The sequence below is a fragment of the Erinaceus europaeus genome, chromosome 11 (assembly GCF_950295315.1).
Source record: "Erinaceus europaeus chromosome 11, mEriEur2.1, whole genome shotgun sequence".
In the NCBI taxonomy this organism is placed as follows: domain Eukaryota; kingdom Metazoa; phylum Chordata; class Mammalia; order Eulipotyphla; family Erinaceidae; genus Erinaceus; species Erinaceus europaeus.
This window is the reverse complement of record NC_080172.1, coordinates 67,278,843-67,306,748: the sequence shown is the minus strand read 5'-3', so window position 1 is coordinate 67,306,748 and position 27,906 is coordinate 67,278,843. Positions and strand designations below refer to the sequence as shown.

At 45.2% G+C, this 27,906-nt stretch overlaps 1 protein-coding gene across 1 annotated transcript; it reads left to right on the top strand.

Annotated features, from left to right (window-relative positions):
* On the top strand, positions 1-27,685 carry STRIP1 (striatin interacting protein 1). Its single transcript, XM_007529355.3, has 21 exons — positions 1-211; positions 2,969-3,038; positions 4,027-4,101; positions 4,690-4,824; positions 4,932-5,052; positions 6,263-6,331; positions 9,056-9,162; positions 9,272-9,399; positions 11,041-11,223; positions 11,499-11,716; positions 13,807-13,872; positions 13,997-14,060; positions 18,218-18,289; positions 18,752-18,826; positions 18,990-19,087; positions 22,449-22,575; positions 22,792-22,892; positions 24,204-24,270; positions 24,794-24,898; positions 25,710-25,914; positions 27,408-27,685. Exons 1-21 carry the CDS (start codon positions 32-34, stop codon positions 27,653-27,655), a joined length of 2,514 nt encoding a protein of 837 aa, XP_007529417.1. The 5' UTR covers positions 1-31; the 3' UTR covers positions 27,656-27,685.
* Positions 27,686-27,906: the final 221 nt, after the last annotated feature.

Below are 27,906 nucleotides of genomic sequence, written 5' to 3'. Positions count from 1 at the left end.
CGCGAATTGCCGGGGGTGTGGAGCAGTCAAGATGGAGCCGGCAGCCGGCGCCCCGAGCCCGCTGATCATGAACAACAAGCAACCCCAGCCGCCGCCTCCTCCACCACCTGCAACACCGCAGCCTGCGTCTGGGGCACCGCGTGTCGGCGGGGGCCTCCTGCCTGGGGGCAAGGCTCGAGAGTTCAACCGCAACCAGCGTAAAGACTCGGAGGTCAGGAGCCCCCGGGGGCCGAGGCTGGCGCGGGGCGGGAGGCGGCGGGGAGCCCGGGCCTCGGTTCTGTCAGAGCCGGGCGCCCCCCGGGGCCCGCGGGCAGCTGTCACTTCACTGCGGAGGAGCCGGAAGCGAGGCTGACACCTCCAGGGCCGGCGTCTCGAAGCCTGGATCCCTTCTCCGAGCTCCGCCGCCCCGGCGCACCCCTGGCAGCCGGCGACGACTCTGGGCTCCGCTGTGACCGGAGCTGTAGGCGAGGCCGCTGCAGCTCGGGTGCAGAGTTTGGTCCGAGGGTGTTCCCGGGGACGGGGCGATGGCACCTCCAGCCCTTATTCGTTATCTGTTGCCCAGCGGGCTCCGCGGCGCGGCGGCGTGTGTGGGCAGCGGGAGGGACTGGCTAGTGTTTGGGAAGCGCTCCCAGCCGGAGAGGCTGATTAGCCCCAAGACAACCCTGCGTGCTGGGAGGTTGCGAGGGCTCAGCGGGGGACACCCTGTTCCCTTTGACCTTCGCTACACAGGGTTTGGCAGTGTCTGACAGCGTCCAGTGGTTGGTGTGCCCAGCGCGCCTCGTCAGAGCTCAGCAGCATATCTTGCAAACTTGCGTTAGGGTTCAGTATTCTTCTCTCTTTATTGCTGAATCAGCTGGCTGTTCATCCCAGAGACACTGTAGTTTGCGGCTGACTAGTCACCTCCCCCTGAGTTAAAGGATTCCTCCCACTCCCTCCCATTGTAGAATTCATGAATGAAGACACACAAGATTCTTAATCAGCGTGTTCTCCCAGCGCGCTTTCTGTGAAAGGAAGTCTCCTCACCTGAAACAACTAGTGTTGATCAGCTGTCAGGAGCTCATGGGAGAGAAATCCTCATTACTCAGGCGTGACCTACCGGGTCATGCAAGAGTGATGATTCTATAGTTGGATGTGAAAAAAAAAAAAAAAAAACACAACTTTGGTTCTTTTGTTTGTTGGTTTTTGAGGGTTTTGTTGGCAAACACAAACCTCTGATATAAAACGTGAAAAATTGGAAACTCCAAAGGGGATATAATTTGAGCTTGAAGCAAACTACTTGAAAAGGTAGTCAAACTGATCTTTCAGGAGCCCTCGCATGCCAGATTGATGGGACATCGATGACTACTTAGTAATTTTTTTTTAGGAGTGGAGGATTATGAGAGTAAGGGTGGACTTACCTTCCTCATAAGAGCAGTTATAGTTTAAAAATCATTTTACATGTTTCTAAGTGGGCAAATACCCTTTGCATTTAAATTTCTTTTTCTTTTTTTATATTTATTTTTTGGATAGAGACAGCCAGAAATCGAGAGGAAAGGAGGGTGGTAGAGAAGGGAGAGAGACACCTGCCACATTGTTTTACCACTCAACAAAGCTTTCCCCCTACACGTGGGGGTTGGGGGCTCCAATCTGGGTCCTTGCACATTGCAACATATGCACTCAACCAGGTGCACCACCTCCCGGCCCCTAAATTTCTCTTTCTACTTTGATTTGTTCATAGACTCTACATGTGATATGTCTCTAAGTGCATGCAGAAGATCTAAGCTGGTTTTCTTAGAGATCTGATACTTTCAGCTCTTTCCTGTTAATCAGGGCTGAAACCAGTAGACAGCATTAGCAGATCCTTGAGGAAAGAGAAGTTGACATTTAGGTTCATCTTAAAAGAATCCAAGGTAGATTCCATAAGTGAAGAAGCTTTTGACAGTGTTGCTTGTGAATGAGATATAGAGTTTTTCACTTGTGTGTAGGTGACATTTCATTTTGTAGGTAGTCCTTATATTCTATTGTAATTAGGATTAAGGACTTAACCTGTTTTTTTTAGGTTTTTATTTATTCTTTTTGTTGTTTTTTAAAAAAATTTTATTAGTGATTTAATATTGATTTACAAAGTTGCATGTCAACAGTGGTATAAATCCACTCTATTCCCACCACCAGGGTTCTGAATCTTCAGTCACCCCACTGTAAGCCACCACATGGGCTAGCCATCATCACTACAGCTGTCTACATTTATACATAAATTTTTTCTTCCTGATCCAATCCTCTCTTCCCTTCTAAGCCACTAATGACAACATTACTACCTCCATATGTCCCCCCCCCCGTCTCTGGGTGCTGCTGAAGCTGGAGTTCAAAGCCCTCTTATTTTCTTCCTCCTATCACTTCTCCTCTGCTGGGAGTATGGATCAGGGTTGTTTTGGGGGTGCAGAAGTAGGAGTTCTGGCTTCTGTAATTGCTTCTCTGCTTGATGTGGGCATTGGCAGGTCGATCCATACCCCCAGCCTGTTTCTGTCCTTCTCCAGAGGACCAGAGCTCTAGAGAGGTGAGGTTCCAGGACTGAACCAATTTTCTTGGCAGGGGGAGAGCTAGAACAACCCAATGTAAAGCATACAACAAATAAACCCATTCACTCATCTTCATGCCAAATAGTGCCCTGAGCGTCTTGAAATTAATTTGGTGAGCATGACAGAGGTCACACTTTTAAAGGACTTGAGGCCCTGTGGAGAGACAGACACTAAACAAATACACAAGTAAGCCTATAACTAAGTTATGATACATGCTCTGGAAGAAAAATGTCAGGTGTTCTAAGAGGGCTTAGTGGGGAGACCTGACAACTCTGGAAACAAAATGTGATAAAACAAGAAAAGCAAAGGTAGTGTTGCCTGTTACACAGCAGTGTCTCTGAAAACATGTGTCTCTTCCTTTGGAAAACACAATAACCCTTTGCATCACTCACTGTCTCTCCATCTCTCAACAGGGCTATTCTGAGTCACCAGACCTTGAGTTTGAATATGCCGACACAGACAAATGGGATGCAGAGCTTTCTGGTAAACTACTTGTCAGTAATAAAATTAAGAGTCATAGGGGGTTGGGCTGTAGTGCAGCTGGTTAAGCACACATGGTGCGAAACTTGAGGACTGACATAAGGATCCGGATTTGAACCCCCGTTTTCCCACTTGCAAGGGAGTCGCTTCACAGGTGATGAAGGAGATCTGCAGGTGTCTATCTTTCTTTCCCACTCTCTGTCTTCCCCTCCTCTCTCCATTTCTCTCTGTCCTATTCAACAACAATGACAGCAATGACAACAACAATAACCACAACAATGATGAAAACAAGGGCAACAAAAAGTAAAATAAACAAATAAAATACATATTAAAAAAAAGAAAAATTAAGAGTCATTTCTACCCATAGTTTATCCCAGCAAATGTGAGTGTGTGTGTGTGTGTGTGTGTGTGTGTGTGTGTGTACATGTTAACATGTATAAGTATGCTCATTTGATTCAGGTCTTGTGTCTCTTATAACTTTAATTTGTTCTTTCATTTCATGCATCACTTCTGTGTGGTCAACTCTCTTGACTGTGCATGGCCAGAGTCATACACTTTCCTGATAGCTTTTGTAGAACAGTGGATCATGAGGAATGCAGTATTCTTGTACATCTGCCACTGCTGCTACTCTCACATGTGATGTGATCAGAACTGCCTCTACAGTACAGGTCCTGTTCAGGAGTAGCGGCCATTTGAGAGAAACTTACTCATTATGTTAGGGCCTGTCATGGCATAGTAGGGTTATGTGTATTGTTCAGAAATTCCTGGATTTATGTCAAAGTAGTGTCCTGGCTATTAGCTTCAAAGAAAGTTGGCATTCACCTCTTGTGCACATCAGAGTACTAAGACCCTCTTAGTAGTTAGCACAGTTCAGGAGTCACTGTGGCTTAGTGACAGAGTCTATCCCATAAGCAAATGCCTTACCTTCTTTGCTACATGTGAGGTCTGCTTTGGAATGGAGATGATGCTGATGAGATTTCATTCCTGACAGAACTTTACAGCTATACAGAAGGGCCAGAATTCCTAATGAATCGGAAATGCTTTGAGGAGGACTTCCAGATCCATGGTGAGACCCCCCCCCAACACACACACACACACACACACACACACACACACACACACACACACTTCTTGGTTTATTGCACATCATGAGAGCTACAGGGTTTACTAGTCATCAGGGAGCAGCTTAAGAAACCTGCTGAACCACGAGAGTTCAAAGCCAGATGTAACATTCACAGTGAATTTGTGGATACTCTGGTAGTAGCTTTTTGAAGTAACCCAGGATGAAACTTTAAGTGATTAAAACTACACCAGAAGTAGCACTTCTTCAGCTTGAAAATTCAAATTCACACAGAGCAGTGTGACCTTATCTCTTACATAAAAAATAACATACTGGGCGGGGGTAGATGGCATAGCATGATGGTTATGAAAAGAGACTCATGCCTGAGGCTCCAAAGACCCAGGTTCAATCCCCTGCACCACCATAAGTCAGAGCAGATCAGTGCTCTGGTGAAGAAAAAAAGAGAAAAAAAAAGTAATTTACTTTGTGAGTTTTCTGGCCCATTGTTAGTCTTGAATTTGATGGGTTATTATGATACCATTTCATTGTGAGGATTTTTCTGGGCTCCACTGCAACTGATCTTTTACCCTACAGTGACAGATAAGAAGTGGACTGAGCTGGACACCAACCAGCACCGTACTCATGCCATGAGACTTCTGGATGGCCTGGAAGTCACTGCCAGGGAGAAGAGACTCAAGGTGGCTCGAGCAATTCTCTACGTGGCCCAGGGTACTGAGTCCCCCTCCCTCCTCACATCCTGTCTCAGAGATACTCTGCAACTTCTCTCAGTGATGTTGCTGTGGGGGAGGTCTATGACTTCTGTCCTATATTTGCAGGCACTTTTGGAGAATGTAGCTCTGAGGCAGAGGTACAGTCTTGGATGCGCTACAATGTCTTTCTGCTCCTGGAGGTGGGCACGTTCAATGCTTTGGTAGAACTTCTGAACATGGAAATAGAGTGAGTTCTTCTGCGGGACTTGAATAGGTTGAGTAGAGGAGAGGTATGGAGATAGAGTTTACAGAACGAACTGGTTTAGAGATGGCTAAATGAGTCAGGTTGACTAATGGGAGCTGCTCAGATAGGCCAGTTAGTGGGTTCCTTACACTTTACTAACTGCAGAGATTTTGCATTATATAATGCAAGTCCTTCTCAGGCCTAAAGTGGCCTTATATTGGAGGCCTCTCACTTTGAAATCTTTGTGGACCCATAGGCTCCCTAGTGTTTGTGCTATATAGTTTTCTCCCCAATAAGTGGCTGGGTGCAAACCCAGCAATGAACTCAATCAAAACCTGCTCTCATTTGTGTCACCACTAGTTTTTGCCAAGTACACAGGCCAGCTTTTGCTCATTTAAGGAATAACCGTCAATAATAACAGCTAAGAGCAAGAACTGAGTGCTTTTATGTTCTAGGGACTTTGCAGGCACTGTTCTGAGAGCACTGCATCTCCTGAAACATATTGAAAACAGATACTATTACCAGCCCCATTTTGCCCAGGAGAAAACCAAGGTGTAGAAAAGTACCTTCCTTAAGAGCACAGAGGTAGTAAGTATCAGAGTCAGGACTCCAAGCTTGTCAGCCTGATGTGGGGTCCAAGTTCTTTTTTTTTCTCCTGTTATATTTATTTATTTTTTAATTTCTTTATTGCAGGATTAGTGTTTTACGTTCGACAGTAAATATAATAGTTTGTACATAATATTTCTCAGTTTTCCACATAACAATACAATCCCCCTAGGTCCTCTGTCATGGGGTCCAAGTTCTTTTTGTTTTTTTTTTAAATATTTATTTTCCTTTTTGTTACCCTTGTTGTTTTATCATTGTTGTAGTTATAATTATTGTTATTGCTGTCGTTGTTGTTGGATAGGACAGAGAGAAATGGAGAAAGGAGGGGATGACAGAGAGGGGTAGAGAAAGACACCTGCAGACCTGCTTCACCGGCTGTGAAGTGACTCCCCTGCAGGTGGGAGCTGGGGGCTTGAACTGGGATCCTTATGCTGGTCCTTGCACTTTGTGCCACATGCACAGGGTCCAAGTTCTTAACCAGTGGGCCCTTTAGCCTCTTGAACAGTCTTAAGATCAGATTGTATTTCTCTACTGTGTGGTCCTTTTTAGGACCCTTGCTTGCCTTCCTTGTGGAGGGAAGGCACTGACCACCAGTTCTTTCCTACAGCAACAGTGCAGCCTGTAGCAGCGCAGTGAGGAAGCCTGCCATTTCCCTGGCTGACAGCACAGACCTGAGGTGAGGTGGCCAGCATTCCTGGACTCCCTGAACTTGAGCTAGAGCGGAGCATGGGAGGACTTCTTTGGGTTCCTTTCTCCCTCCCTTCCTTCTTCCCTCTCTTCCTTCCTTCCTTTTTAATTTTTTTAATTTTTATTTATTGGATAGACAGCCAGAAACTGAGAGGTAGGGGGAGATAGAGAGGGAGAGAAAAATAGAGACACACCTGCAGCACTGCATCACCACTTGCAAAACTTTCCCCCCTGCAGGCTTTGTTTACAAAGCCGGGCCCTGTGCATTGTAAACATGTGCGCTCAACCAAGTGTGCCACCACCTGCCCCTCTTTGGGTTTCTTTCTTGCCTGTGTTTTTTTTTTTTTTTAATTCCCTTTTGTTTCCATTGTTGTAGTTATTATTGTTGTTATTAATGTCATCGTTGTCGGATCGGACAGAGAGAAATAGAGGAGGGGTAGGCGGGGGAGGGGGAGAGAAAGACACCTGCAGACCTGCTTCACCGCTTGTGAAGCAACTCCCCTGCAGGTAGGGAGCCGGGAGCTCAAACCGGGATCCTTATGCTGGTCCTTGCACTTTGCGCACCTATGCTCACACTAATCTTGTGGTCCAAGGGTGACTCTGGTTTGAGAGGCCACTTAACAGAGCCCTGGTGAAGTGTGGCATCTTTCCCACACAGCTGCTGAGAACTTGGTGTTGGACCATCTGATATATATATATTAAAGATTTTATTTATTTATGAGAAAGATAAGAGGAGAGAGAAAGAACCAGACATCACTCTGGCACATGTGCTGCCGGGGATCGAACTTGGGACCTCATGCTCGAGAGTCCAAAGTGTTTTCACTGTACCACCTCCCAGACTACAGGACCATGCTATATTTGTCCATATACACATTATGGTTTTGTGGGCTACCCCCTTCTCACACACAGCTTGACACTAGCGACTTGGGATTACTGCTGGCAATTTCATGAAATTGTGTAACTATGAAGGAAACAAGCTCCTGCTAAGCAAAACCACCTTTCTGTTTGTGTAAAGATTAGAATCTCTCTCATTCTGTCTCATGAATTAGTTTAGACTGCATGTTAATGGTATTTATTTGCCATCGTACCTAGAGTCCCTTGGTATCTCCCCGCAAAGCTCCTTCCCACCTCTGTGTTTTTCATCCAAGATGCTTTCAGCAGTAAATGCTTATGGTTATTCTTGTTCATGTTCTTTTATTCAGTGACTATTTCTTTTTATTTATTTCTTTTTCTTTTTGTTGCCCTTGTTTTTATCATTGTTGTGGCTATTATTATTGTTATTGATGTTGTTGCTGGATAGGACAGAGAGAAATGGAGAGGGAGAAGAAGACAGAAAGGAGGAGAGAAAGATAGACACATGCAGACCTGTCTCACCACTTGTGTAGTGACCCTCCTGCAGGTGGGGAGCCAGGGACTTGAACTGGGATCCTTACGCCGGTCCTCGATTTTTGCTTTGTGTCAGTAATCATTTCTTTCTTCTTTTTTTAAATTAATTAATTAATTTATTCCCTTTTTGTTACCCTTGTTTTTTATTGTTGTTGCTACTATTGTTGCTCTTGTTGATGTCGTTGTTGCTGGATAGGACAGAGAGAACTGGAGAGAGGAGGGGAAGACAGATAGGGAGAGAAAGACAGACACCTGCAGACCTGCTTCACCGTCTGTGAAGCGACTCCCCTGCAGGTGGGGAGCTGGGGGTTTGAACCGGGATCCTTATGCGGGTCCTTGCGCTTTGCACCACCTGTGCTTAACCCGCTGTGCTACTGACCGACTCTCTCTTTAATTTTATTATTATTATTCATTTTCCCTTTTGTTACCCTTTTTTTTATTGTTGTTGTAGTTATTTTTGTTGTTGATGGTGTTGTCATTGTTGGATAGGACAGAGAGAAATGGAGAGAGGAGTGGAAGACTGACGGGGAGAGAAAGACACCTGCAGACCTGCTTCATTGCCTGTGAGGTGACTCCCCTGCAGATGGGGAGCCAGGGCTCAAACTGGGATCTTTATGCTGGTCCTTGCGCTTTGCGCCACGTGTGCTTAACCCACAGCGCTACTGCTTGATCCCACCCCCCCCCCCCAGTATTCATTTCTTTTTTTTTTTTCCTCCAGGGTTATTGCTGGGGCTCAGTGCCTGCACTACGAATCCACTGCTCCTGGAGACTATTTTTCCCATTTTGTTGCCCTTGTTGTTGCCCTTGTAGTTGTTATAGTTCTTGTTCTTGTTGTTGGATACAACAGAGAGAAATGGAGAGGGGAGGGGAAGACAGAGAAGAGGAGAGAAGAATAGACACCTGCAGACCTGCTTCACTGCTTGCAAAGTGACTCCCCTGCAGGTGGGAAGCGGGGGGCTTGAACCTGGATCCTTATGCCGGTCCCTGTGCTTTGCGCCACCTGCGCTTAACCCGCTGCACTACCGCCCTACTCCCCTCCAGTATTTATTTCTTAAGCACCTGCTCTGATTAAGCACTTTGGTAGACACTGGAGATACTAAACAAACTTAAGACCTGATTCCAACCGTAGCAACTAGGAAAAGTGAAGGAATCCCAAGAGGGCAGACTGTGAAACTGTCTTTTCTATAGGTGTCAGCCTTCCCCTACCAGCTAGTCTCCATGAATAGGCATTTCCCATCTTAGCTACAATGTAAGGAAGCCAGAACCTTACCTCAGTCCACTGTGAGTCTCTCACCCTGTTCCGTTGCAAGCTAGCTCTTATTCCTAGGGTCCTGCTCAACATCATGTACCTGATTGTAGAGACTGTTCACCAGGAGTGTGAGGGCGATAAGGCGGAGTGGAGGACGATGCGGCAGACCTTCAGAGCTGAGTTGGGTAAGACCCAGGACATCCTGTCTTGAGGACCTGTCTGGGAAGCTGAGCAAGTGGGCTTTGGGAGGGTCCTGCTCCTCCAGTGGTCCTGATACTTTTGTGGCACTTCCAGGTTCCCCACTGTACAACAATGAGCCATTTGCCATCATGCTGTTTGGGATGGTGACCAAATTTTGCAGCGGACATGCCCCCCACTTCCCCATGAAGAAAGTTCTCTTGTTGCTCTGGAAGACTGTATTGGTGAGCATCTACTTGCAGGAGGACTCAAGTGCTAGGGGAAAGGGAGAGGAGGACTTTTCTTGCATATTCTTTTGAATATTATATGGATATGGATTTCAAATATATATTTATTTATTTATGAGATAGAAGACATGGAGAGAGCAAACCAAAGCATCATTCAGTATCTGATGGCAGGGATTGAACTCGGGACCTAACACTTGAGAGTCCAGTGCTTTATCTGCTGTGTCACCTCCTGGGTCACATTTTAAAAGAAACTTCACAGAAGAGATGACGAAAAAAAAAAAAAAAGTAATTTTTAGCCAGAAGTGGCCAAAGAGGACTTGGCCTTTGCTTCAGAATGAATCATTGGCTCCTTGGTATCTGGAAACTGTTTTTTTTGTATGTGCTCCCAAACCTTGAGTTTACAAATTCTCTTGAGGTATAGTTAGAGCCAGTGTAATTGGGGTTCCTCAATCAGATGCCATCTGAAGGGTGCAAGAGTGTGTCTGGAGCCTCCAGTTCCTCACTATGGTGTGAAACCCAAATGTTTCTAGCTCTGGAAGGAATAGGTGCCAGGGTAGTAAGCTAGTCAGCACCCTTGGCTGTCTGGGGATGGGCATTGTCAGCAGTCAGCCCTGGCAGAGTCAGCAGCCCTTTCTGTAGGAGGAGTGACCTGAGGATAAAGAAGCCTACAGTTGGGACTGACTGTCTTTCTCCCTGGGGCTCACCCACCCTTCATTCAGAATGGGCCAACTCTGTGGAGCCAGATCTCAGTGAGTGTAGATCTCAATGATTCTTTAGAACCATCCACACATTGTTTTTTATTTTTTTTTAATTAATTTATTTTCCCTTTTGTTGCCTTTTTTTTGTTTTTGTTGTTATTGTAGTTATTGTTGTTATTATTGTTGTTGTTATTGATGTGTCATCGTTAGATAGGACAGAGAGAAATAGAGGATGGGAAGACAGAGAGGGGAGAAAAAGATAGACACCTGCAGACCTGCTTCACTGCCTGTGAAGAGACTCTCCTGAAGCTGGAGAGCCGGGGCTCAAACTGGGATCCTTACACCAGTCCTTGCGTTTCATGCCACGTGCACTTAACCCACTGCGCTACCGCCCAGCTCCCCCACACATTGTTCTTGTAGTGAGGTATCTTGTTTGTTCTTCATGAAGCCTCTCTGAAGCCAAAGAAGAAAGCTGAATTGCTCAGAAGTAGTGTGACCAAGACGCCTAACTTTGCTAAGCACTGTTGGGGATGGCCCGTAGGACATGTTTGGATGAAGCCTTTTTAAAAATTATATTTTAGCATCCACAAAATATTCCCAGTTTGAAAGAGTGGCAGTTACAACTTTAGGAGCTACATGAGTCTCACTGATTTGTCTAGAAACGGAGTGAGGCTCTTCAGCCTGCTTTTTCATTGCTTGCAGACTGTCATACATGGGATGCTAAATGTGTGCATGAGTCAGTCTGCGCTTCTCCTCTGCCCTTACTCCATTTTCTCCTCTCCTTGCTAATGCCACTGCATTTTCCTCTGGGTGGATTTATCCCATTGTTGAGAGGTTGTGTGGGTCGTGGTGCTGTGGGTGCTTTTGAGCATGGTGCAGTGGACAGGGAGCATCTTGTGGACATACTGACCCGACTCCACACCCTGACTTTGTGATGCAGTGTACACTGGGTGGCTTTGAGGAGCTGCAGAGCATGAAAGCCGAGAAGCGCACCATCTTGGGCCTCCCCCCACTGCCTGAGGACAGCATCAAAGTGATCCGCAACATGAGGGCTGCCTCTCCTCCAGCATCCGCCTCAGACCTCATCGAGCAGCAGCAGAAACGGGGCCGCCGGGAGCTGAAGGTGAGGAGCAGAGGTTCCTGCAACTACTGGGGTTTCTCAGGGTGCACACATTCAGGAGCATGATCCGCAAACAGGCCTAGTTTATAGTGGGTACCCAGGACATGGAACTTTTGAAGGAATGGTGTGAGAAATGTTGACTTCCTCTTGAGGGTCACTTTTTTCACTGCTCTTAGCTGTCTACCTGCACCTTCCTCTGTTGTTACCCCTCTGGTCTCCTTGCTTCTTTCTCTTTCATCAGTTGCCCCCTATCTGGTCTCCCTCCCCTTGGTTTCCAGGCTCTGATAAAGCAGGACAACTTGGATGCCTTCAATGAGCGGGATCCCTATAAGACTGATGACTCTCGAGAAGAGGAGGAAGAGAATGATGATGACAATAGTCTGGAGGGGGAGGCATTCCCCCTGGAGCGGGATGAGGTGATGCCTCCACCACTACAGCACCCCCAGATTGACAGGATTACCTGTCCAAAGGGGCTTCCATGGGCTCCCAAGGTCAGGTGAGTCTCAAGAGCTCGGGGATATTTTTTGCTCCTGAAAGCAGAGTCCTCATACCCCTGCCATTAGACCTCACATGGGCCTTCTCCTAGGTCAGAATTACTCTTGGGTAAGGCTCTCTTGAAGTGCCTTGTACTGTCCTAGGTTCTGAGGTGGGGGTGGGGGACACTCCCCGCTGACTTCACACAGGCCCTTAATATGGCTGATTAGTAATTTATTGACTCTTGTTTAGACATGATGCTAGTGAAGGATAATATAAAAGAATAAAAACAAGAACACTTAGGCAAACCCATCTTCATCTACTCTGGGGATGTATATACTATTTAACAAACATGGATTAAGAAGTGTTTCTTTAGAATCATAATTCAGATGTTTGAAATATGTTTACATGGATCAGTGGAGGGGAAAGGCACCTGGATATATGAAAATGGTATCTGCTTGAAAAGGCATCAGCTGTGGAGATAGAAGGGGGTTACACAAAAAAGACTTCCATGGCTGAGGCTCTGAGGTCCCAGGTTCAATCCCCAGCACCACCATAAGCCAGAGCTTAGTGTTCTGGTTAAAAAAAAGTAAAACATCAGGATGCCGGCCAGACTTCCCTGGATTGAAGACACCACCAATGTGTCCTGGAGCTCAGCTTCCCCAGAGACCCATCCTACTAGGGAAAGAGAGAGGCAGACTGGGAGTATGGACCAACCAGTCAACGCCCATGTTCTGCGAGGAAGCAATTACAGAAGCCAGACCTTCTACCTTCTGCAACCCTCAATGACCCTGGGTCCATGCTCCCAGAGGGATAGAGTGGGAAAGCTATCGGGGGAGGGGGTGGGATATGGAGATTGGGCGGTGGGAATTGTGTGGAGTGGTACCCCTCCTACCCTATGGTTTTGTTAATTAATCCTTTCTTAAATAAAAAATAAATAAATAAAAAATAAAATAAATAAAATAAAAAAAAAAGTAAAACATTAATTCCCCAATAAAGAAATTAAAAATAAATAAATAAAAGTATATATATATATATAAATAATAATAAGCAAATTAAAAATGAGAGAAAAGCTGTCAACTTTAGAAATAGGTGAATATATTGAAGTATATAGAAGTCACGTATTTTATTTTGTATCACTAGAGCTTTATCACTGCAGGGTGACTTTTTTTAGATTGAGAAAGGAAAAAACTCCACGGCACTGAATATGCTCCAATGCAGTGGGAGCTGGGTTTGAACCTGGATCCTGCACATGGTAAAGCAGGTACACTGTCTAGGTGAGCTATCAAAGGCACTTTCTTGATCCAAGCAAAACTCCAATTTTCAGCGGTTTTGATAAAATGCAAAAATAAGTAATACAGGTTAAAAAATCAACAACTGAGGGGTCAGGCACACCAGGTTGAATGCACATACTATCATTATCAAGATCCCTTGTTCAGGTCCTCAGTCCACACCTTCAGGGGAGAGGGGAAAGGCTCAGTGGTGAAGTAGTGCTGCAGGTGTCTATGTCCCCACTTTCTTGACTTCTCTTTCTACAATAAATAAACGAAAAACAAACAATATATAGCTCTGTTGTAAGAATCTTAAGTGCTTGAGAAGCCTATTGACAAACTTACTAGTGTCCAAATAAAATATGCTTTTAAGTTTGATACATCAGCTTAGTTTTGAGTAAACTAATTACATGTAATATATATTTCATGCTATTAATCCAACAGCTTTGTGAAGCATATTAGTCTGAAAATTTTAGGGTTTTTTTCTTTTTTTAAATCATTTTTATTTATTAGATAGACAGCCAGAAATTGAGAGGGATGGGGAGATTAAGAGGAAGAGAGACAGATACCTGCAGCATGCTTCACCACTTGTAAAGCTTTTCCCCTGCAGGTAGGGAGCAGGGGCTTGATACCTGGATCCCTGCACATTGTAGCATGTGTGCTCAATCATGTGCACCACCACCCGGCTCACCCCCCTTTTTCTTCTTTTTATTTCCACAAATCAACATAGTCATAGAAGACCTTTTCTTTTTGGTTTTACAATTTCTGGATTGTCTGTGTTATATTAACCATGGCATCATGAAATAACATTTTAGTAAAGGCTTGTTTTCTTGTTTGGCAGAGAGAAGGACATTGAGATGTTCCTCGAGTCCAGCCGTAGCAAATTTATAGGTTACACTCTAGGCAGGTGAGTATGATCTTCATTTCTTCTGAAGAAAGGAATTGGGTAGTTCACTGTCCTGGCCTTTGGTCTTTGGAGACTCAGGTGAATTGAATTCAAGGCTTAACACAGGGCCTTCTTTGTTCTCCAGTGACACGAACACAGTAGTGGGACTGCCCAGGCCAATCCACGAAAGCATCAAGACTCTAAAACAGGTAAGTGGCTTTGAGCTTTTGGTCTAGTTTAGTCCCAGGTGAGTAAAGTGAGACTGGCCCATTGGGAGAAGCCTTTTAAGACTTAGTCACAAAAAAGAAAAAAAAAATAAAAGACTTAGTCGCCTGAAGAAACATAGGGTAAAGGAGTGGGAAGATGGTGGCAATATCCTTTAAAACATTTCTTTGTAAGTTTTACCTGTTTTAACTGAGCTTGTGCAGGGTACTGGCTTGGGCTTCATTAAGGATTATGTAATCTGACGTTTGGATCTGACATCTAGTAAATAGCCCTCCCTTTTCCTGGCTCAAGTTCTGAGGCAATTGAGATAGAGAAATGGCCAGTGAGAGTGAAGTGTGAACTTCACTACTGACAGGGTGACTGGAGAATGAAAATTGAGACACAGTGGTAAGAACTATGCTAACACCTTGCTTCAAGAGTAAGGTGAACCCAGAACCATTTGATAAATTGAGTGGTGACTTACCTGGTAAAGCACATAGTTACCATGTGTTCTAGCCCCCTGTCCCCACATGCAAGGAGGAGCTTCACAAGTAGTGGAGCAGCTACTGGTGTCTCTCTTTCTCTGTTTCCTTTTCTTTATCTTACCCTCTATTAAAATTTAAAAAGTTGTTTATTTATTTATTCCCTTTTTGTTGCTCTTATTGTTTTATTGTTGTAGTTATTATTGTTGTCTGTCTTCATTGTTGGATAGGACAGAGAGAAATGGAGAGAGGCGGGGAAGACGGGGGGAGGGAAAAAGAGACACCTGCAGACCTGCTTCACCGCTTGTGAAGCAACTCCCCTGCAGGTGGGGAGCCGGGGGCTCGAACTGGGATCCTTACACCTGTCCTTGCGCTTTGCTTAACCTGCTGCCTAACGCCTGACTCCTTAAAAGTTGTTTTTTTTTTTAAAAAAATTTATTCCCTTTTGTTGCCCTTGTATTATTGTTGTAGTTATTATTGCTGTTGTTACTGATATTGTCATTGTTGGATAGGACAGAGAGAGAAGCGGAAGACGGGGAGAGAAAGACAGACACCTGCAGACCTGCTTCATCACTTGTGAAGCAACTCCCTTGCAAGTGGGGAAGGTTTTTTTTTTTTTTGGTTGCTGGAAATGTAGGGTCATTCAGGCACCCAGCCCCAGTGCTAATCCAAAAAAAAAAAACGGAAAAAAGAATTGGGAGGATTCACCCACCCAATTCTAGGCAGTCCTAGAACTCTGCTATTCTTCCTTTTGTCCTTCATTTCTTCTTTTTTTTTTTAAATTTATTTTCCCTTTTTTTGCCCTTGTTTTATTGTTGTAGTTATTATTGTTATTGTTGATGCTATCGTTGTTGAATAGGACAGAGAGAAATGGAGAGAGGAGGGGAAGACAGAGAGGGGGAGAGAAAAACACCTGCAGATCTGCTTCACTGCCTTTGAAGTGACTCCCCTGCAGGTGGGGAGCCAGGGCTCGAACTGGGATCCTTAACGCAGCTTCTTGTGCTTCGCACCATATGTACTTAACCCACTGCACTTGTCCTTCATTTAACCCAACTCCCTTGTCCTTCATTTCTTCCTTAGAAAAAAAACATGGGTGGAGGGTAGATAGCATAATGGTTATGCAAAGAGACTCTCATGCCTGAGATTCTAAAGCCCTAGGTTCAATTCCCCGCACCACCATAAGCCAGAGCTGAACAATGCTCTGGTAAAAAAAGAAAAAGAAAAAAGAAAGAAGTTGGGAAAAGTATCTCTTGCTCCCATGCCGGTCCCAGTTCAGGGCGCCAGTTGCCGGGTTAACTTTGCGGGTGTGAGAGAGACGACCAGGGACTCATAGCTGAGCTGAGACGCAGTTCAATTATTGACGAGCAGGAATACGGTGCAAGCTAGCTATCTCTAATCAAAATCCTGTCTTATATATATCTCCTGAAGTGGAGGTGTCAGGAAGGGGAAGTACGTAGGATAGGGGGGTGGGGAGAAGGAAAAAAAGCGCTGGAACTAATGGGGATTAAGCCAATGAAAACGATTATGTAAATAGACCACAGAGGCAAGCAATGCAACAGAAGGGGTCTTAGAAGCAGAATTTAAAAGCAGACCAACACTCCCATACACACAGTAAATGAGTGGAAGAATAATGTATGGAAGGGGCAGAGAGAGACTGGGAATTTTATGCCATTGTTGTCCCTCCACACAGGAGAAAACACAAGGAGAGAAAGTATCTCTTTATTATTATTATTATCTTTATTTACTGATTGGATAGAAACAGCCAGAAATCGAGATGGAAGGGGGTGATAGAGAGACAGAGAGAAACCTGCAGCCCTGCTTCGCCGCTTGCAAAGCTTTCCCCCTGCAGGTGGGGACTAGGGGCTCCAATCTGGGTCCTTGTGCACTGTAACACGTACGCTCAACCAGATGCCCCACCACCTGGCCCCGGAAGTATCTCTTCTGACAATGTGTATAAAGTATAACTTTATGTATTGAAATATGTAGTACTGGGAGTTGGCCATTAGCACAGTGGGCAGGTGGCACGAAGCGTAAGGACCGGCGTAAAGAATCCTAGTTCGATTCCCCGGCTCCCCACCTGCAGGGGAGTCCCTTCATAGGTGGTGAAGTAGGTCTGCAGGTATCTATCTTTCTCTCCCCCTCTCTGTCTTCCCTATCTCTCTCCATTTCTCTTTGTCCTATCTAACAATGATGACATCAATAACAACAACAATGAAAAGACAAGGGCAACAAAAGGGAAAATAAATAAAATTTTTTTAAAAATTAATAAAAAAAGAAATATGCAGTACTAAGTGGCCTCTGATTTTTTTTGTATTATCTTTATTTATTGGATACAGACAGTCAGAAATCAAAAGGGAAAGGGTTGATAGGGAGAAAGACAGAGAGACACCTGCAACACTGCTTCACCACTTGCAAAGCTTTTGCCCTGCAGGTGGGGGCCAGGAGTTCAAACCTGAGTCCTTGCATTCAACCAGGTGCCTCACTACCCAGCCCTCATCCATGCTTTTTGAGGACTCAAGTATTTGGTTCTGTTTTTATTTTTATTTTTTTTTGAGAATGTATGTATGTATGTATGTATGTATTCATGAGAGAGATTGGAGGAAAGAAAGAACCAGACATCACTCTGGCACATGGTTGAGAATCCAATGCTGTATCCACTGCACCACCTCCCATACCACATGTTTTTATTTTTATTTATTTATCTTGGATAGAGAGGGAAAAATTGAGAGGAAAGGAATAGATAGGTGTTGTTAAAATTCGGAAGGCTCTTGCCGGGCCGGCTAGCTTCACGGGCGGGTAACAGAGACACGGAGACAACGGCTGGGCAGGGAAGCTGTATTTCTTTATTCAGGAACAACGATTCATAAACTAAGACAAACTAATCACCAAACAGAACTCTGCTGTCTCTTTGCGGCGGCGCAAGCACTCTCTCTTACTCTTGAACTCAGGAACTCTCCAACTCTGGAACTCTGGAACTCTTGTACTGGGGAACCCTCTGAAACTCTGGCACTCTCGAACTCAGGAACCCTCTCCCGGGGTTCCTTGGGGCGGGGCCAAGCGGCCCGCGAAATTAACTGGACTGATCCAATTCTCTTGGCGGGGGAGGGCTAGAACAAACCAATGTAAAGCATACGACAGATAGGGAGAGTAAAGAAAGACACCTGCAGCTCTGCTTCATTGCTTGTGAAGCTTCCTCCCCTATAAGTGAGGAACAGGGGCTTGAGTCTGAATCCTTGTACCACCACCTGGCCTCTTGGTTCACCTTTTAATAGTTTTTTCTCCTGTAGTTATCAGAATATCCCTTTCTGTCTTTTAATTTGTCTTTTTTTTTTCTTTCTGCTTCCAAAATCTACTGTGTGCTTTTTATACTTTTTTAAAAGAGGTAGATACCCACTTCAAAACATTTTAAGCCTGGCTTTTTTTTTTTTAATTTTTTACCCAGAGCACTGTTCAGCTCTGGCTTATGGTGGTGCGGGGGATTGAACCTGGGACTTTGGAGCCTCAGGCATGAGAGTCTGTTTGCATAACCGTTATGCTATCTACCCTCGGCCAAGACTGGCATTTTAGTTAGAGATCTTAAGCCCTCTTTGAGGTATGGTGGGGGTTTTGCCAGCTGCAGGGAGTTTGGCCAGAGAATGAGAGCTGTTTTCCCCAGCGCCTCTTTTCTTTCTCTCTCCTAGCACAAGTACACATCAATCGCAGAGGTCCAGGCGCAGATGGAAGAGGAGTACCTTCGCTCTCCTCTCTCAGGGGTAAGCTGGAGTCTCTTCAGCCCACTGCATCATCAGCCATTCCTTGGCACTGTGCTAGTCCAGACTACCAGGCTGCCCCAGACCCTGCCCTTAACAAGCTCCCAGAGGAGCTCTTGGTGATAAGTAGCATGTGCTTAGACTCTGAACCAGTCACCTGCCTTCCAGTCTTGGCTCTGCCTCCTAGTCGTTGGTTTTATAGGCAGGTTACTGAGTCTCTTCATGCTCTAGTTTGCTTACCTGTAAAGTGGAATTAATAACTAGTACCCTCTTCTAGAGTTATAGTAAGGATTAACTGAGTCATTACAAATAAAGTGCCTGGTATGCTGTGTGGCTCAAGGTGTGCTATCATTATCAGCATCATTGTCCCCATCACAACTTAAAGATTTTCTTCCAGTAAACTAGCAAGCTGGCTCAGGAAATGGGTGTTTGGACTGATATTTTGTATTTACTCACTGTTAAAAGGGAGAAGAAGAAGTTGAACAAGTCCCCGCAGAGAGCCTGTACCAAGGCTTGCTTCCCAGTCTGCCTCAGTACATGGTGAGTGCCTGGGTGTCTGGGAGCCCTGCAGTAGCATCAGTAAGTGTTTGAAGTAGCCTCTTGAACCCCACCACCCTGGTCCTCTCTCTTAGCCCTTCCTTCCTAAGCCTACTCCCAGGGCTTAGTCTGTTTCTGGACTCAGACATGGTCTGCTTTTCCCCAGATTGCACTGCTGAAGATCCTGCTGGCTGCAGCTCCCACCTCAAAAGCCAAAACCGACTCAATCAACATCCTTGCAGATGTCTTGCCTGAGGAGATGCCGTGAGTATCTTTTCTTTGTATGGTGTAAGTTGGGAGACAGCATGGCAGGGGGAAAGAGCAGTGGAGGTACCTGCTAAGGCAGAAGGCAGGTATTAACTCAACCAAAGAGAGTGTCACCGAACCTTAAACCATCATGATGGTCTTTGAAAGAAGTGTCCAGAGTCGAATATTATAACTCCTCTTAGAAGATTTACTGTATGAAGTCCTGAATTAAGAAGCTGTTTTGTGATCTGGGAGATGGTACAGTAGATAAAGTATTGGACTCTCAAACATGAGGTCCCAAGTTCATTCCCCGGCAGCATATCTACCAGAGTGATATCTGGTTCTTTCTCCTCCTATCTCTCTCATTAATAAATAAAACCTTTCTTAAAAAGAAGCTGTCTCAACTCACTGTTTCCTTTTCTTAGTGATTTAACATTGATTTACAGAATTATAAGATAATAGGGATATAATTCCATACCATTTCTGCCACAAGAGTTCCATGTCCCCATTCCCTCCATTGGAAACTGCAGTAGTTCTCCTAAGATCACAGATATTGGTTGACTATTAATGCTGTAACTATAACTATCTATCTATCTATCTATCTATATATCTATCTATATATTTCTGTCCATTTTTTCTGTGGCCCTTTTTTTCCTTTCTAAGTCACACCTGCACCTCTTAATACTTCCTAGTGTCCTTCCTTTTTTTCTCTGCTCTCTCAGGGCCTTGATGGAATTGGGGTTCAGAGTCCTCTAGTCATCTTTGCTTAACATTTCTCCCCCTCTGGGAGTATGGACCAGAATTCTTTTTGGGGCCCAAAAGGTGGGAGTTCTGGCTTCTATAATTGCTTTTTTTTTTTTCTTTTTTCATAGTTTTCTTTTTATTTATTTATTTATTTTAATTTCTTTATTGGGAATTAATGTTTTACATTCAACAGCAAATATAATAGTTTGTACATGCATAACATTTCCCAGTTTTCCATATAACAATATAACCACCACTAGGTCCTCTGTCATCCTTCTTGGATCTGTATTCTCCTCACCCACCCACTCCAGAGTCCTTTAATTTGGTGCAATATGCCAATTCCAGTTCAAGTTCTACTTGTGTTTTCTTTTCTGATCTTGTTTTTCAACTTCTGCCTGAGAGTGAGATCATCCCATATTCCTCCTTCTGTTTCTGACTTACTTCACTTAACATGAATTTTTCAAGGTCCATCCAAGATCGGCTGAAAACGGTGAAGTCACCATTTTTTATAGCTGAGTAGTGTTCCATTGTGTATATATATATACCACAACTTGCTCAGCCACTCATCTGTTGTTGGACACCTGGGTTGCTTCCAGGTTTTGGCTATTACAAATTGTACTGCCAAGAACATATGTGTGTGCAGATATTTTTGGATGGGTGTGTTGGGTTCCTTAGGATATATCACCAGGAGAGGAATTGCAGGATCATAGGGTAGGTCCATTTATAGCCTTCTGACAGTTCTCTAGACTGTTCTCCACAGAGGTTGGACCAGTGTACATTCCCACCAGCAGTGCAGGAGTGTTCCTTTAACCCCACACCCTCTCCAGCATTTGCTGCTGTTACCTTTTCTGATGTATGACATTCTCTCAGGAGTGAAGTGGTATCTCATTGTTGCCTTTATTTGCATTTCTCTGACAATCAGAGACTTGGAGCATTTTTTCATGTGTTTCTCAGCCTTTTGGATCTCTTCTGTGGTGAATATTCTGTCCATGTCCTCCCCCCATTTTTGGATGGGGTTATTGTCTTGTTGAGATTTGCAAGTTCTTTATATATTTTGGTTATTAGCCTCTTTTCTGATGTATGGCATGTAAAGATCTCCCATTCTGTGAGGGGTCTCTTGGTTTGGGTAGTAGTTTCTTTAGCTGTGCAGAAGCTTTTTAATTTTATGTAGTCCCATAGGTTTATGCCTGTCTTAGTCTTCTTAGTAATTGGGTTCATTTCATTGAAGATGTCTTTAAAATTTATGTGGAAAAGAGTTTTGCCAATATTTTCCTCTAAGTATCTCATAGTTTGTGGTCTAACATCCAAGTCCTTGATCCACTTGGAATTTACTTTTGTATTTGGTGAAATATAGTGGTTCAGTTTCATTCTTCTGCATGTTTCAACCCATTTTTTTCAACATCATTTGTTTAAGAGATTCTGCTTTCCCCATTTAATAGTCTGGGCCCCTTTGTCAAAGATTAGATGTCCAAAGGTGTGGGAGCTTACTTCTGGGCTCTCTATTCTATTCCACTAGTCAGTATGTCTATTCATGTTCCAATACCAAGCAGTTTTGATGACAATGGCCCTATAATACAATTTGAGATCTGTGAGTGTGATGCCTCCGGTTCTGTTCTTTTTTCTCAAGATTGTTTTGGCAATTCTAAGTCTTTTCTGGTTCCAGCTATAATCGCTTCTATGCTGGACATGGACCTTGTCAGGTGGATCCATAACCCCAGCCTGTTTCTATCTTTCCATAGTGGGGTAGGGTTCTGGAGAGAGAAGGTTCTGGGACATGTCTGCCCAGGGAGTTCATGATGAATCATAGTAGAGTCTGTACCTTGGTGGCTGAAAGGCAGTAACTTATAAAGCAGGACTAAATGTTTAATAAATGGGAACCAAAAAGTAGGAATAGAGCAGCTGAAGAGAATAGGGATTTTAGAGTGGAAAGAAGCTAGGAAGTCTATTTTAGGTATGTTCCTAGGGGCCCGTATCTTTAGTAATTTTTGCTTGAGCTGAATTGCTAACATGGAGGTAGAATTAAAATATTGTCTGGGAAGATGGTGCCAGAGTTGAGAATAGGACTAGAAAGCTGGATTAGGGCAGAGAGTACCTCCCAAACTTGAATAAAAACATAAAAGTACAATTAACTGTTTACCACATTGATTTGACCCAGGGCCTATGTATAGTCATATTAAGCACAGGAGCCTATATAACCTCCGAGTTTCTGTCAGTCTGAGCTCTCAGTCCATGGTCACATCTGGGAACATTCTAGGCTAGTGCTTCCTAAATTTATCTGACTTCAAAATGCATTTTCCCCATAATGTGAATTATCTCAATGTACTGGTATTCCTTAAAACACACAAGTTCCTATATGGTAGCAGAAACCTAGGGGAGATCTTTAAAAGGAGAAGGTTGTTTTGGAAGGAAAGACAAGGAAATGGGCTACAAGTGTACTTGGAGAATCAAGAGGAAGAAGTAAATTGTGTTGAGCTGGACTGCTTAGGGGGTGCAAAGGAGCTGCTCCGGATCCGGCTTCTGAGATGTCCTCAAGGTGGGTGGTGAGGTGAGACCTTTATCTGAGAGAGGCTTGGGGATTTGTCTTTGCTGTGAGTGCCTGGGGAGGAGGCAACTTACCCTGTTAATGTGTTTACAGCACCACCGTGTTGCAGAGCATGAAGCTGGGGGTGGATGTGAATCGCCACAAAGAGGTCATCGTGAAGGCCATTTCAGCTGTTCTTCTGCTGTTGCTCAAACATTTTAAGTTGAACCACATCTACCAGGTACCTGCCAGTCCTGCCTTCCTATGCACTGGGCATGAGCCTCAGCCAATGCTGCTTCCCAAGTCTGGAAGAGCAGAGGTCTTTGCCTTCACAGCTTTGGAGCTCTATACAGGTGCTCAAAGACACAGCCCTCTAGCCAAGGCCTTTAATCATGGTAGGGGAGAGGCTGAGGCCCCAAGGAGCATGCTTATAAATTTCTTTTTCTGTTGGTTTCAGTTTGAATACATGGCCCAGCATCTTGTGTTTGCCAACTGCATCCCTTTGATCCTAAAGTTCTTCAATCAAAACATCATGTCCTATATCACTGCCAAGAACAGGTGATAAGGACCAGGGGTCAGGAAGGGATGGTATGGTGGGAGGACAGGGCTCCCAGCTGGCTACTCCCACTGTGCCCATTCAGCACCTGCAGCTAACACTCCACTGGCATCAGCACACAAAGAATGAGGCATTGTCCCCACCAGTGGGAAATGCCAAGGTGTCAGATGGCTGCATCTGGCTAGTCTGGCCACAGACACTATACTGCCCTGTCTGCTGACTCTTACCTTCACTGCCTTTGATTGAAACTTACCTCCTTGCTTTGTACTAGCTGTAAGTGACAGTGCTTGCTCACCAGGGGCTCATAAGAGTCACACACCACAGGATGAGCTGTCAGCCACACAGTTTCCAGTATAGGGGTATGGCACAAGTTAATTGCTTTGAGAAATCCTTTCCTCAATCCCAAATTTTTCATTCTGGGCAAAGCAGGGTCCAGGGTCTCCACTCTTTACAAGATTATAAACCAGCCTTTGGCCACAGAGAGTCCTTACAAATTATGTTTTTTCAAGATTTTTTAGATTTATTTTCCCTTTCGTTGCCCTTGTTGTCTTTTTATTGTTGTTGTTGTCATTAATGTCGTAGTTGTTAGATAGGACAGAGAGAAATCAAGAGAGTAGGGGAAGATAGAGGGGAAGAGATAGACACCTGCAGACCTGCTTTACCGAGTGTGAAGTGACTCCCCTACAGGTGGAGAGCTGGGGGCTCGAACCAGGATCCTTACGCCGGTCCTTGCACTTTGCTACACGTTATTGCTCCTGGAGGCCATTTTTTTCCCATTTTGTTGCCCTTGTTGTTGTTATTATTGTTACCATTGCTGCTGCTGTTGCCGGATAGGACAGAGAAATTGAGAGAGGAGGGGAGACAGAAAGGGGGAGAGAAAGACAGACACCTGCAGACCTGCTTCAGTCTGTGAAGCGATTCCCCTGCAGGTGGGGAGCTGGAGGCTCAAACCGGGATCCTTACTCCAGTCCTTGCGCTTTGCACCATGTGCACCTAACCCACCGTGCTACCACCCAGCCCCCCCCCTTTTAAAGACATTTATTAATGAGGGAGAATGCATACTATAGTATCACTCTGGCACATTCAATGCCAGGGATTGAACTCGGGGCCTCATGCTTGAGAGCCAAATGTTTTATCCACTACACCACCTCCTGAGCCACTTTACAAGTTTTCCTCATAGCTGGGGAAATCAGGCTGGTGCAGACAAGGTAGATCCCTGTTTCTGTTCCAACAAGTGATGGAGGAAAACTAGGGGCCAGCTCTTTCCCAGCCTTTGTTCATGATGAGTGCTTGGGTTCTCTTACCTTTGGCAGCATCTCCGTCCTGGATTACCCTCACTGCGTGGTGCACGAGCTGCCTGAGCTGACTGCTGAGAGTCTGGTGAGTCCAACTGTCCATTTGGTAAAAGGCCCAGTCGTAGAAAGCCTGCTTTCCCCCAGCTCAGAAAATGGAAGCATCTTCATAGATGAAATCATTGTCATATGTCTGGCTTAAAGACCGGTAGTTGTATAGAACGGATCAGTAGCAGCAGCCTTGCAGGGTGGAAAGGTTTGGATATAGGATGGGTTTGCTGGGAGTAGCATCTTAAGGAGCTATGGACCCAGAGCTCACCTGGTAAAGTTACTTCTCTCTATCCATACTAGAACTCTTGGAGGCAGCTCTGAGGAAGCTTGGGTACTACACAGTTGTAGAAGCTGAGACCACAGCTCCCAACATCTTGCAGGAAATTTCTAGAGATGATGACCAGCCCCCCTTCTAGAATGGGTTTCCCCTAGGGAGTAACTTTCTTTCCGGGAAATGGAGAGACCTGGAGCTCAGAGGTCACATGAGTGAGGCCTCTGAAAACGTACTAAGCTTCTTGGACTTTTGAGGGCTGTGATTGCCCACTGGGTTTTCCCTACAGGAAGCAGGTGACAATAACCAGTTTTGCTGGAGGAACCTCTTTTCTTGTATCAATCTGCTTCGGATCTTGAACAAGCTGACAAAATGGAAGCATTCAAGGACAATGGTGAGTCTGTGAGTGCAGGCAGGAAACAGGGAGCTCAAAGTCGAGAGTCTCCATGTAAACCATCCCCTTCATGTGGGATGCAGGGAATTCCCAGAATAGGGCTTGTTATAGCTACATCTTTTGATTTGTACCTCATTGATTTGTAGCCACATTTTTGTGTTAAAAAATTTTTTTTGTTTTACTTATTTATTTTGGATAGAGACAGAGAGAGGAAGTGGGAAGATAAGGAAAGAGAGAGACACCTGCCGCACTGCTTTGCCGCTCATGAAGCTTTCCCCCTGCTTAAGCCCTGGTCTTTGCATATAGTGGTATGTGCTGCACTCAGCCAGGTGCTTCTCTGCCCAGCTCTATCACATCTTCAGGCTTGATTTCTGGTTCCTTGATGAGTTGACTGTAGCTCTACAAGAGACTGTCCAGCATTGAAGTAAACCCACACTTAGAGATTTTGCTGTGTCCTCTTTATCTCCATTAGTGACACCCAGGGATTAGCACCTTCACTCTGGGCCAGGGGGCTGCCTTTGGGGTGAGGAGGACCATGGACCTGTCATAGTTGCATATGCACTTAGGGATTTATCTGGTAACAGAATACATTGGCTTTTTGAGATTCCTAGGGTGAGGACCATCCTAGTTTACCTGGGACTCTTCTGGTTTTAGCACTGGCAGTCCCTTGTCTCAGGAACACACCCTCCTCAAGTCTAGGGAAAACTGGGGTATTGGTCTGCCTGGCTGTACTTGCACAGGGCATGAGCATCAAGGCAGGGGTACCTTTACTTTTGCTCTCACGTGAGGTTGTCTGTGTACTCCACCTCAGATGCTGGTGGTGTTCAAGTCAGCCCCCATCTTGAAGCGAGCCCTCAAGGTGAAGCAGGCCATGATGCAGCTCTATGTGCTGAAGCTGCTCAAGGTACAGACCAAGTACCTGGGGCGGCAGTGGCGGAAGAGCAACATGAAGACCATGTCTGCCATCTACCAGAAGGTGCGGCATCGGCTGAATGACGACTGGGCCTATGGCAATGGTGAGGCTCTGCAAGGAGTCGGGTGGTGTGTGTGTGTTGGGGGTGATGGGTGGGTTGTGGGACATTGCTCCCTTTGCCTGAAGCTCCCCTTTGAAGACCCTTGAAGAGCCCAGCTTAGCTTTCCAGCATCAGGATGGACTCTGGGAAAGACTTTATAAAAAAATATTTATTTATTTATTCCCTTTTGTTGCCCTTGTTTTATTGTAGTCATTATTGATGTCGTTGTTGGATAGACTGGGAAAGACTTTAAGGAGCTGCCTAGCATGGTGTCTGTGTGATCACCCCTATTTCTATTTGTACCTTTCTTTCAAAGTCATTTCTTTTCTAGAGATCTTCAGAAAAGCTCTAGCCTGCTTTTTTCTTTTCCTCTCCCCTCAACAACTACCCAGTCAGTTCAGCTGACCCAGATTCTCACAACCCCTACTGAGCCCAGCCTCTAGTCTCTCCTCCTCTAGCACCTCAAACTTTGTTGATGTAATCTTTTCACTATTCTCTCTCTACCCCTCTTGTAAATAAATAAATATGAGAGAGAGAGAAGAGAGAATTAAAGCCAAGCTCTTAAAAAAGGCATATGAGGCCTACCCAGCTTCCCTCTCCCCTTTCCTTGTTTTAAATATTTATTTATTCCCTTTTGTTGCCGTTGTAATTATTGTTGTTGTTGGCTAGGACAGAGAGAAATGGAGAGAGGAGGGGAAGACGGGGAGAAAAAGGTAGACACCTGCAGATCTGCTTCACCAGTTGTGAAGCGACTCCCTAGCAGGTGGGGAACTGGGGGCTCGAACTGGGATCCTTACTCCGGTCCTTGTGCTTTGTGCCACCTGCGCTTAATGCACTTTGCTGCCGCCTGACTCCCCCCTCTCCCCTTTCTAATCAGGCCAGTTTCTTAGTTCATCCAACACTAGGACCATGGACACATGGAGCACTTGATCTACGTACCTCAGCTATGTCATCACCTGTTCTGTGCTATTATTAGTGTGCTGCTCCCTTGCCTCTTAACTGCTCTCTATCTGTATGGGTGTCCTCCTCCTTTGATGGGAGGGGGGTACTCTGTGACTTACTGGGCCTCTTCCCAGGGTCTCTGAGTGCATTGTTTATAAGCACTGTGGCCAAGTTGTCTGTGTCTGTGCTCTCCACACCCTGTGGGTCTGTGCAGAGCCAGTGTAACCATTCACACTTCTATATCACTGAGGGAATGGACAAATAATGGGGTCTACAGGTTCCCAGAGAGCCAAAGAGGATGAGACTTCTCACGAAGCTTTACCTATGACCATGCCTCACTGGACCCACATAAACTCCACTGAAGGCTTCCTTCTCCTTAGATCTGGCTTGTATCTAGAAAATAATCTCTACCAGTCTCAGAATGCACAGGGATTAGAGGCTCTCTTCTCCCAATTGACAGTCTGCAGTCCAAGCCTGGCCCTGAGTTACAGTGAACCTGAGGGGTGGGGGTGGGGCCACAAGGATGTGGCTCCTAACCACATCTTCTATCCCAGATCTTGATGCCCGGCCTTGGGACTTCCAGGCAGAGGAATGTGCCCTTCGTGCCAACATTGAACGCTTCAATGCCCGGCGCTATGACCGAACCCACAGCAACCCTGACTTCCTGCCAGTGGACAACTGCCTGCAGAGTGTCCTGGGGCAGCGGGTTGATCTCCCTGAGGACTTCCAGATGAACTATGACCTCTGGCTAGAAAGGGAGGTCTTCTCCAAGCCCATTTCCTGGGAAGAGCTACTACAGTGAAGTTCCTGGGCATGGAACTCAAAAAAAATTTTTTAAATATATTGGGGGGGGGGGGGGAATCTTATACTTGAGAGACTATGCTGGTTGCAGTGCCTCTATCTCCCTCCAGGTGGCAGCACAGTCCAGGGCTTGTAGGTGAGTTGGCGCTTGACCTCCCATTGGTTCCGTGTCCTGCTCAGAAGCAGTCCTCCTTTCTTCCTGCATTCCTCCCTGCCCTCCTCTCTTGGATGTGGTTGGTTATAATTTATCTC